The following is a 12,586-nucleotide window of genomic DNA, read 5'->3' on the forward strand; positions in this document are numbered from 1 at the left end:
CCCTTCGCCATTTTTCAGGACTCTGATTTAATCTCATTGGTACTGAGAACAAAATAGCCTTCTTTAATAGGAAGTTCCCTAAGATCGTATGCTTTGACCTCATTTTAAAGTTTGGAGACTATGGAGAAGGAAAAAAAACTGGTTCTGCTCACCTTCTCTTGAAAACCTATGATACCTCAGTGACTAGTCAAAGATATGACCACCTAACTTGAAATGTTTAGGATAATTCTATTGTAAATAATGTAATGTTCTAAATAAAAACAAACAAAAAGATCATTTTCCATGACTAACATACCTCTTTGGATATAAATTTTTACATATAGTTTTGGAGAATCTTTTATTAATTTTTAAAATAATTATATAATTATTATAATCGGAATTTATGGCTTATGTCATACAGCACATTATACCTAATATAAATGTAAGTGCATATATACAACTCAAAACTATAAAAATGATTTTAACATATGAAGAATATGGATAAGAAAAAACATTTAAGTAACATGAAACAACTACTTTTTAAAGTTACTCCTTTTGGAGGTAGGTGAGAATAACAACTAAATTATAAAAAGACAAAAACCACTCATAAAACTACTGAAAGCAGAGTAACAACAAGAGTGGGTTCATGTCTAATGAAATAGCAGAGAAAAAGAAGATAAGTATAAGAAACCACTTGCAAGGCCTAAAAGACTATAATGATCAGAATTAATAATAAAAGATTCAAAAGAAGGAAATGCACAGAAACATTGGATTTCAGTTATTTAACAAGATATAGAGAAAAATTATAAAGATAGCAATGGAGGTTTGATATTTTTCCAGAAAAAATAAGAATGTTTCTTTTTATCAGAGAGATACAAAAGACAAATATTCTATGGGCTCTGTTTTGAAGGCTCCACAAAACTGTCATTTTAAATGCTTAATTTTTTATGAAAATTGATAAAATGCAAGTAAACATAACTTACAACAATACTGGTTGCTTAACTAACACAACACTAAACTTAAAATGGAAAACCTTTAACAATTAGCTCTACAGCACAAATTCAACCCATGAAAGTTCTAGAAAGTAATGTTTACTTACAATTGGCATTGATCACCTTTTATTCCTTTAGTTGTGCAGAAACATTTTCCTGTGTGCATATGACAAATATTTGCATGTCCACTGCATGTACAAGCTGTAAGTCAAAACCAAAATGATATTGAATATTCCCCATCACAAACATGTGCATCACATTTCAGGGAAGGTTGTATTATCTTATTTGTAAACCATCGATTATCCTCTTGCCATCCAAAAACTAGGGTTAGCATACAAGTTATTTTTAATTAAGGGGAAGTAAATTCACTTATTTAAAAATTTTGTGAAACTCTTCAAAGTCTTTGGGGTATCCTGAAGTCTAGTGTGGATCCAAGTATTTATCTCATCCTTCTTTGGACTTTTTTCCATTTCTAATTTGGTACATCTACTTAATGAAATGAGTTTCAAAGAGCATAAGATCTTTGGAGTCAAACAGCTCAGCTTCAAAATGTACATCTATAATCACTAGCTATGTGACCTTGGGCAATTTATGTAACCTCACTAGTCTTAGTTTTTTCGTCTTCAAAAGGAGAAAGGAGCTCTCAGGACTTAGTGAGAATTAAATGAGATATCATATTTTAAATTCCTAGCACATACCAAGCACTTAATAAATGCAACTATTACTTCCACTACTGTTACCACTGCCAACAATAAAAAAATAAAATTTTACATATTGTGTAAAAAAGCATATCTGTTTATTTGCCCAAATATCATCCTTTTCTGAGATCATTCTCATTTTTAGTATTCCAGAACACTACCTGAAACATTCCATAGTATAACAGTTACATATAGTCAATTTGGTTCATACGGAACTCATTTCATTTTCTTACTTTGCATTCCTTTGTTAAAGATCAGCGTTCCAATTATTCAGGACACAAATCTCACACTTTATTGTGCCCAACATCCAATCAGCTGGGATGTTTAGTTTCTACATGCAGGATCCTTCTTGTATCTGACCTCCTCCTTTCCACTATGATAACACATCACTCAAGTCCTGTCACTCATGCTCTCTTACTGACACCAATACATTACATAACTGATCTTTCTGCCTTCAGTATGGCTAAAACTCATTCTCCAGTCCTGAGACATATTCTCAAGACATAAGGCTGATCATGTCATTAGCCCTTTCAAAAACCTTTAATGAGAACTACTGTGTTCCTGCACACCACCAGCTAGTTAAACCATTCTATTGACAAAAATGAAATAATGATTTCATTCCTGATTTTCATACACATTTAAAAATAAGATGAGTCACTGATTTTGATCAAAATATAAAATATTTTAGAACACTAAGCTTCTTATTAATTGTTTATGATTGTTTGCTTTGAAAAAACATAATTAATATAAAGTAAATACATACAACCCTACACACACATAAAAAATGAATTTTGGTATTAGGTAGATTTTTAAGAAGCCAGGCTTTCTTTGCTAAAAGAAACTTCTACATAAAAGTGTGGGTTTTCCTACAATGAGATATCATCTCATACCAGTCAGAATGGCCATCATCAAGAAATCTAGAAACAATAAATGCTGGAGAGGGTGTGGAGAAAACGGAACACTCTTGCACTGCTGGTGGGAATGTGAATTGGTACAGCCACTATGGAGAACAGTATGGAGGTTCCTTAAAAAACTAAAAATAGAACTACCATATGACCCAGCAATCCCACTACTAGGCATATACCCTGAGAAAACCATAATTCAAAAAGAGACATGTACCAAAATGTTCATTGCAGCTCTATTCACAATAGCCCGGAGATGGAAACAACCTAAGTGTCCATCATCGGATGAATGGATAAAGAAGATGTGGCACATATATACAATGGAATATTACTCAGCCATAAAAAGAAACGAAACTGAGCTATTTGTAATGAGGTGGATAGACCTAGAGTCTGTCATACAGAGTGAAGTAAGTCAGAAAGAGAAAGACAAATACCGTATGCTAACACATATATACGGAATTTAAAAAAAAATGTCATGAAGAACCTAGGTGTAAAACGGGAATAAAGACACAGACCTACTTGAGAATGGACTTGAGGATATGGGGAGGGGGAAGGGTAAGTTGTGACAAAGCGAAAGAGAGGCATGGACATATATACACTACCAAACGTAAGGTACATAGATAGTGAGAAGCAGCCGCAGAGCACAGGGAGATCAGCTCGGTGCTTTGTGACCGCCTGGAGGGGTGGGATGGGGAGGGTGGGAGGGAGGGAGATGCATGAGGAAAGGGATGTGGGAACAGATATATATGTATGACTGATTCACTTTGTTATAAAGAAGAAACTAATAAAAAAAAAAAGATGCTACCAGAAAACTTCTAGAGCTAATCAATGAATTTGGTAAAGTATCAGGATACAAAATTAATGTACAGAAAACTCTGGCATTCCTGTACACTAATGATGAAAAATATGATAGTGAAATCAAGAAAACACTCCCATTTACCACTGCAACAAAAAGAATAACATATCTAGGAATAAACCTACTTAAGGAGATAAAAGACCTGTATGCAGAAAATTATAAGACACTGATGAAAGAAATTAAAGATGATACAAATAGATGCAGAGATATACCATGTTCTTGGATTGGAAGAATCAACATTGTGAAAATGACTCTACTACCCAAAGCAATCTACAGATTCAATGCAATCCCTATCGAACTACCACTGGCGTTTTTCACAGAAGTAGAACAAAAAATTTCTCAATCTGTATGGAAACACAAAAGACCCTGAATAGCCAAAGCAATCTTGAGAACGAAAAACAGAGCTGGGGGAATCAGGCTCCCTGACTTCCGACTATACTATAAAGCTACAGTAATCAAGACAGTATGGTACTGGCACAAAAATAGAATGATAGATCAATGAAACAGTATAGAAAGCCCAGAGATAAACCCATGCACATATGGTCACCTTATCTTTGATAAATGAGGCAGGAATGTACAGTGGGGAAAGGACAGCCTCTTCAATAAGTGGTGCTGGGAAAACTGGACAGGTACATGTAAAAGTATGAGATTAGATCACTCCCTAACACCATACACAAAAATAAACTCAAAATGGATTAAAGACCTAAATGTAAGGCCAGAAACTATCAAACTCTTAGAGGAAAACATAGGCAGAACACTCTATGACATAAATCACAGCAACATCCTTTTGGACCCACCTCCTAGAGAAATGGAAATAAAAACAAAAATAAACAAATGGGACCTAATGAAACTTCAAAGCTTTTGCACAGCAAAGGAAACCATAAACAAGACCAAAAGACAACCCTCAGAATGGGAGAAAATATTTGCAAAAGAAGCAACTGACAAAGGATTAATCTCCAAAATTTATAAACAGCTCATGCAGCTCAATAGCAAAAAAACAAACAACCCAATCCAAAAATGGGCAGAAGACCTAAATAGACATTTCTCCAAAGAAGATATACAGATTGCCAACACACACATGAAAGAATGCTCAACATCATTAATCATTAGAGAAATGCAAATCAAAACTACAATGAGATATCATCTCACACCAGTCAGAATGGCCATCATCAAGAAATCTAGAAACAATAAATGCTGGAGAGGGTGTGGAGAAAACGGAACACTCTTGCACTGCTGGTGGGAATATGAATTGGTACAGCCACTATGGAGAACAGTATGGAGGTTCCTTAAAAAACTACAAATAGAACTACCATATGACCCAGCAATCCCAGTACTGGGCATATACCCTGAGAAAACCATAATGCAAAAAGAGACATGTACCAAAATGTTCATTGCAGCTCTATTCACAATAGCCCGGAGATGGAAACAACCTAAGTGTCCATCATCGGATGAATGGATAAAGAAGATGTGGCACATATATACAATGGAATATTACTCAGCCATAAAAAGAAACGAAACTGAGCTATTTGTAATGAGGTGGATAGACCTAGAGTCTGTCATACAGAGTGAAGTAAGTCAGAAAGAGAAAGACAAATACCGTATGCTAACACATATATATGGAATTTAAGAAAAAAAAATGTCATGAAGAACCTAGGGGTAAAACAGGAATAAAGACACAGACCTACTTGAGAATGGGCTTGAGGATATGGGGAGGGGGAAGGGTAAGCTGTGACAAAGCCAAAGAGAGGCATGGACATATATACACTACCAAACGTAGGGTAGATAGATAGTGGGAAGCAGCCGCATAGCACAGGGAGATCAGCTTGGTGCTTTGTGACCGCCTGGAGGGGTGGGATAGGGAGGGTGGGAGGGAGGGAGACTCAAGAGGGAAGGGATGTGGGAACAGATGTATATGTATGACTGATTCACTTTGTTATAAAGCAGAAACTAATAAAAAGAAAAAGAAAAAAAAAGTGTGGGTTTTCTTCCATAAAGACTATTTAAATAGATCAGTATAATCTTCCTTTAAGTTTGTAGAATTAACTATGGAAACACAACATGTGAGAATTTTAGAAATGAATGACAAGATGCAGAAGTGCAAGGAATAAAGGAAATTATCATGAGCAAAAAAGGGACTCAGATATAATGATAACATGTAACTTCATAAATAGTGAATGAATATACCATAGTATCTTTTAATATTAACTTGCTGTTTCACATAAATACTATCTTGTATTCAGAACTTCACTAAAAAACAAATGATGCACATTAATATTTTAAAACTTGGGTAAACTTTTTATTTACCCTTTATGGCAGAACTAGATAATAGTCACACTTGCAGCATTTCTTTAAAGAATTATCCATGTATAGTAGCTTTAATAATTTCTGATACAGAAAAAATATTGTGTTAAAATACATTTTAGTGAAAACTCATTTTGAGAGAATTCCCTTCTGGTGCTACACTTCAGGCTAAAATGGCACAAATGTATTTTAAATTCAATTGTTTAAAATTTACATCATGACAGTGCTGAAATCATTCTGTTGTTGTCAGCGTTTGAGGTTATCTTTTTATGCTGAATAGGCACCTATAAAATCATCATACTGTGGCCTTTTGTTTGGTAAATTTTATACGATGATGATTTTATAGCCTAGCTATACATTACAGGAACATTATGAAGTCACATGGTATTTCTATTTCCCTATAATATAAATTTGCAATATCAACTTGTAACTATAACTAAACAATAAGGATAGAAAAAAAGATGGTATAAGAGTTATTCAAATGAATTGTATATAAAGAATATACTTTAGAAAAGGAAATCAAAAAATAGTCATTGGCAGTACTTGTTTCGAAGTCAGTTTATGTGCCTCGGTCCTTTAATTGCTATGTCATTGCTATTTGTCACACACATATACAACAGCTTCTGGGAGTTAGGAGATCATGTCCACTTAATTTCCTTTATATACTTCTAGCATAATTATACTTGATATTTAGTAGATATATTACATTAGTTTTCAAATATAGTAAGAATTCTGGCAAAGACAATGTTCAAATAGCCACATGACTTAAAATTATATTCTTCAAACTTATATTTTTATTTACGGCTCTAAGTCCAAATATCCATCATGTGTGGCTTATGAAAAGGGAAAAGAAAACATAGCCATTTCCCTTTGATATAAATAAACATGAAATGTTGATACCAATAATATCTTAGCAATCTGGTTTTTCTCACTAAAAACTCAAAAATTACAACTATTGCCATGTATTAATCTGTTGCTGAGAGTATGATTTTGTTTTCTCCTGGAAAGACGACAAGTCTCATACTTTAAAATATGTCATTTGACTTACAGAGATTATTTTGTTTACTTAGGATATTGGACACCCATATTTGCCTAAATAAAGAGTAAATGAGAAATTAAGAAATGGTTCTTTCTCCAATAAATAAAGCACAGTGAAACTCAGTTATTCAGTCCTTGTTCCAGTATTTGTTGAACGCTGTTGGGTGAAAGGCACTGCTCTAGAACTAGTCTGAGAATATGATGGTGAACAAGAATCTAGAACTTAAGGACTGGAACTGCCAAGTGAATGGTACTGTTTTAAGGATTTAAGTTACAGGTTGGAGAGTCATAAAGTGCCAAGAGGGCTATTAAGATTCATATTTTGTATTTCAAAGCCATCTAACGTATTGAAAAATGAGGAGAAACTCTAACCATCTGTTCTAAGGGTCAGTAAACTATATCGTGACGGCAAGTCCTCACTTCCTATTTTTTACGGCCCATAAGCTGAGAATGGTTTCTACATTTTCAAAGGATTGTGGAGAAGAAGAAGGAGGTGAAGCTGGAGGAAAAGGAGGCGGAACAAGAGGAGGCAGCAGCAAAGCAGCAACCATACCTGTACCTGGATCACAAAAAATAAAATATTTACTACCTGATCCTTCAGAGAAAAAAAAAATTGCCAACCCCTGACCTATAACCACAAAGCCTGGAAAAACATAACTTGTCAATTCTTCATTCTGACTGAATGTTCAAAACACAAATCTCATTTAAAACAAACAAGGTTTTGGTTTTTTCTTTTTTGATAGAAGAGGGTTAAGCATAATCAATGAAAATATTTGACCAAAATAAATTTCAACCCAACTCTTCTGGAATTGTATTTTTAATACCTTGTGTTTAGCTTTGATAAAGAATAACTTTAGTCATATTTCATTTTCTAACACTAGCAAGATAAATTTCTTGAACATGCCTAATGACTACCATTAAAGTTTTTAAATCCTTTAAATTTTACTTATTTCTTTAATCTGAAGTTTTCATTCATCTAAAAAAGTAGGGCAAAATGTTAATACCCTGGGCTACAGATGAGGCAAGAATGACACATATTATTAGAATCTATTCACAAACCAAACCTCAATACCAATGAAATACCAGGCATTTTTTCCCACATTCAGTTCTACCACCAAAAATTACTACTTGCCTTAAGTTCAAATTCTTAAATTCCAATTTATTGAATTTTTATTGCATCTGTTTTTAAATCTGCATTGTTTTCAATGAGATTGTTTTTAAAGGTTGTTTTGAATAGTTATTAATCAATGAATCAAATCATCTGAAAAAAGTCGTTGAGTATTCATTATGTTAAAAATATAAAACATGAAGTAGGTTAATGACAAGAACAATATTTCTCAACCATATATGAATGCACTATTTCCAAAGTACTTTCACACACATTACCTATTCAATCTTTACACCATATGTATTATACTCATTTGATAGAATAGCCTCAAAGAAATGAAAAAAAAAGTCCACATTTATACATCTAGTAAGTAGTAAAGAATTATATCCTGAGATTCTTTCAACTTCTTGATAGACAATATATATGTGTGGATGGCACATATAGATAACATGTAACACTCTTGACCATATATGCTTTTTAATTTCAAATACATAATGTACTTTTTTAATGGTTTGAAAGCTGAAACTAACCTGAAAACATCAATGATAATAAGCTATTCAGTAAATACACCAAATATAAGTACTAAGATTGAAAGGTTGATTCATTATTAAGAAATTCATTAATACACCATAATATCGAATCTAAAAATAAAAAAATGATTATCTACACACATGCTAAAAAGTCTTTGACAAAAGTCAATGCCCATTCCTGATAAATCATTCAATAAAATAGTAATTCAAGGACACTTTCTTAGCATAATTATACACACACACACACATAAACATATGTATATGTGTGTATATATATTTTATATATATATATATATATATAAATATACACACACACACATATATATAATAGCCAGTATCTTGCTTAATAAGAAAACGCTGGAAGCTTTTCGTCCACTAAGATCAGGAATAAGGCAAGATTCCCCAATAGATCTATTACTCTTAAAATTGTATTAGAGATATTAACCAATGTAATTATACATGAAAAATTAATTGATGTGTAAGGACTAGAAAAAAGTGAAAATATCTCTATTTGTAAATGATATGATAGTATGCCTGGAAACCCTAGAGAATCAGTGTTAAAACAAATTAAAACAATAAGGAATTCAGTAAGATAATAAATTTAAAAATTAATATGCAGAAATCAATAGCCCTCTAACAATAACCAGGTAAAGGATATAAAATCTTATTTATAATTGTAATGAATAAGATAAAATACTTAGGAATAAATTTTAACAAAAAATATGCAAAACGCATGGGAGGCATAAAAGTAGTTGTGAAAAAATGGAAAGACACACATTGTTCTTGAAAAAAAAAACCAATATCATAAAAATGCCAGTTCTATTTGAATTAGTTTATAAATCTAACCCAATCTCAACAATACTAACATTTTTTAGTGGAACTTGATAAATTGATAATGATAATCACATAGAAAAATATGCATTCAGGAATAGCCAGGAAAACACTAAAAAAGAAAAGCTAAAAATGGGGGTCGGGGACTAGTTCTAATAGACATTCAAACATTTATAAGCCCTCTAAAATTAAAACACTGTGATACTGGCACATCAATAGGCAAACAGATCAGTGGAGTAGAATAGAAGATTTACAAATAAACTGAATACATATGAAACTTTGGTATATAAAAATAAATATATTTTTATTGATATAAATAAAAATATATTTATTGTCAATAACTAAAGTTAGATTATTTGCTGTCAGAGAGGAAATTAAAAATTTGGAAAGGAGGAAGGATAGAATGAACCCTGTAGTAAGGGATAGGAAATGAGAGGTATTAGTGTGAACTCATGGATTTTACTATAGAGTACAGGTAGATACAGAAATGGGCACTGATGTGTTTATATGTATGTATGAGAATTTACTGGTGTCTGTTATGTATACATACATCTATTTTCCAGTTCTGTCTGCTAGCATGAGCCATAAACACTGATGGCCCTGTAGCAAAATGCCCAATAAAGGAACAAGGGATGCTTGAGAAATGCCAGCTTCCAGTTAGGCCAGGAAAGGTACAAGATGAGTGCCAAAAACATAAGGAAATGCTCAAAGAATGATAGATAGATAAATAGATAGATAGACAGATAGAAACACAGATGCATAGATACATAGATAAATACATAGATGCACAGATGAATACATAGATAAGATTCACAGACAGACAAACTAGAGAAGACAAAGCTTTTCATTGTATAAGAAAGCTAACTAATTATTGTAGAAAGAATGATGGAATCAGAAAATCTCTGTTTGGTAAAAAATCACAAAACTAGTGAGTAAAAGTTTGAGAAGTAACATGATATTCACATGGTCTCATAGTATCTCCTAAAGATATTTTTTCATTAAAGGATAAAACAGTGACTTTATAGTGAAGAAATCTGGCAGACACCACTTTAACCAAATGTTTATGAACATCTGAAAAGCAGGGAATACCTGTATTCCTAAAAAATGTCAATGTCATTACATAAAAAGAAAGACTCAAGAAATGTTCCAGATTAAAGTCTAAAGAGACACACAAATCAATGCAACTAGTAATCTTGAATTTTCTTTTGCTCTAAAGAACAATGTTGGGACAATTGGTAAGGTCTATGTTTAATAACAGTATGCATCAATGTTAATTTCCTAATTTCTATAATTATAATGTTGTTAAGAGAGTTCCCAACTTTTAAAAAATAAACCCTAAAATCTTTAAGGAATAGAGGGATATCAAGTCTGCAATGCTTAATTGAGAGATAGGGAGAGAAAGAAGAAATCTGAGGGAACTTATTGAATATCCTTACAACTTTTCTGTGTTAAATTATGTCCCCCCCAAAATTAAGACCTTTTACAATTTTGAAAATATTAAACATTTCTACACTTTAAAAATAGATAATAAAATATATTTTTATGTCTTTTACTTGTACGGCAATAATAACATTATGTTAACAACTTTATTTGAAGAGTTCTTTGCTTTTCCCATATGTTATTAAGGGTTTAGTTTCTATATTTCTGAGTAGAAGGGATGTTGTTAACAATATGTAAAATAATGATTCCATTTCTCAAGAAAATATTAGTCTCTATTTTTTCAAGAAAAACCAATCATCCTATGTGAATAATTACCCAAATGCCTACAGTTACCAACAATGGGATTCATATAAGCACAATACAGCTTTAAACTTGAAAGAATTAGCTGCTGGCAGATAGAAAAATAAAATATACCTTAAGATCATTTAAAATACAAATTATATAGTATACTGAAATAGATATTTTGAAGTTAGCTAAAAACATTTATAGGTAACACATTTTGTTAAAATAACCCCAAAATTAATAGAGTGAAGTGAAATGTAGATGGTAAGCTTTGAGAAGTCAGACACCAATATTCTATTTATCTTCTCTAGAAAAACTAGAAACTGAAAGGAATTATATAAATTTCATTTTCTTCCTTATCTAAACTTCATATAACTTCTCATCAGTATTTAATGAAAAATTTATGTACAAAATATTGGATTATTGCTCAATAAGTTATGAGTATAGAATGAAACACCACTGGTAATTATTAAAACTAATCCTCATTTAGAACAAAATAAAACATAGACTTTGGAACCAATATTGCTTCACTTCTGCCTCTATTACTGAAAAATAAAAGAAAGAAAAATCAACCTGAGAAAAATAGTAAGCTACTTTTTACCTCTTGCTCTAAAGTGAAAATATTGGTTGAAACGTGAAACCCACCTAGCTAGAAAGTCTGAATTACATTTTCTCTTAGACCATATGAAAATGAGTAAATCATATGACACAAATATTATATTTTCTTAGTAATATTAATATAGCAATGGGCTAACTATGTACCAAGCACAGTACTACTACTTATGTAATAGCATCACAAAGATAATGTAAAAATGATTTTTAAAAAACCAACTAAGACAAAACTTTTCTCATCAAGAAGTTCACATCCTACTTAGAAAGATAAGTGAACAATGACTTACAAAAACACTGATGGCTATCACCATGGAGGTACCAACACTGCCTGAAGTTAGGAGGGGCATTACAAGTTTTCAGGCTGAAATTTCCTGAGTTGAGATTTGAAAAATGAGTAATGGAGTCCAGAGGCACAGTAGTGTCCAGGGAAGCAAAAATGGGAAAAATGGGTAAACAGTTGGGTTTATATGAAGGAGTGGTTTGATATGAGGTGAAAAGGAATACAATATTGTGAATGTCCTAGATACAGAATAAAGGATCAACTAAAAGAAAGTGAGGCTGACCTATTTAGAAATTGCTACAGTGGGCTAAGCTAAGGTAAAGGTAGACACAACTAGACAATGGCAGTTCAATATTATGGCTTCGAAATGAATTAGAGCTGACCACTGATTATATCTGAGATTCAAAGATGTAAGCACATACTTGCTTTGGAGTACAAGAGTGGTAGTTCACATTTCAATCCTGGTTCCATCACTTGCTGGCTTAACCTTTAACATGACTCTTTAGGCCTATGTCTTTGGTTTACTCCTCTATAAAATTGACATAATAGTATATACTTGACAAAATGCTTTGGAGAATATGAAAAAATTTAGGCAAAGTTCTTAGCAATGTTCCTGGTATGAATAAAATACCAGTAAATATTAGTTATATATGGTTTTAATATAATGCTTGGAGTTTGGCTGACAAGGAAAATGTTAATATCTTAAATGTGGACACAGAGAAAAAGAGAAGTAAAGG

At 32.3% G+C, this 12,586-nt stretch overlaps 1 protein-coding gene across 1 annotated transcript in view; it reads right to left on the reverse strand.

Annotated features, from left to right (window-relative positions):
• Positions 1-12,586, reverse strand: part of ATRNL1 (attractin like 1) — a 730,282-nt gene that overhangs the window by 488,851 nt on the left and 228,845 nt on the right. Inside the window, exon 20 of the mRNA XM_060100355.1 lies at positions 1,079-1,172. Coding sequence (XP_059956338.1) covers positions 1,079-1,172 — 94 coding nt within the window. The remainder of the gene's footprint in view (positions 1-1,078; positions 1,173-12,586) is intronic.

This window comes from Mesoplodon densirostris, chromosome 1, assembly GCF_025265405.1.
Source record: "Mesoplodon densirostris isolate mMesDen1 chromosome 1, mMesDen1 primary haplotype, whole genome shotgun sequence".
NCBI lineage: Eukaryota > Metazoa > Chordata > Mammalia > Artiodactyla > Ziphiidae > Mesoplodon > Mesoplodon densirostris.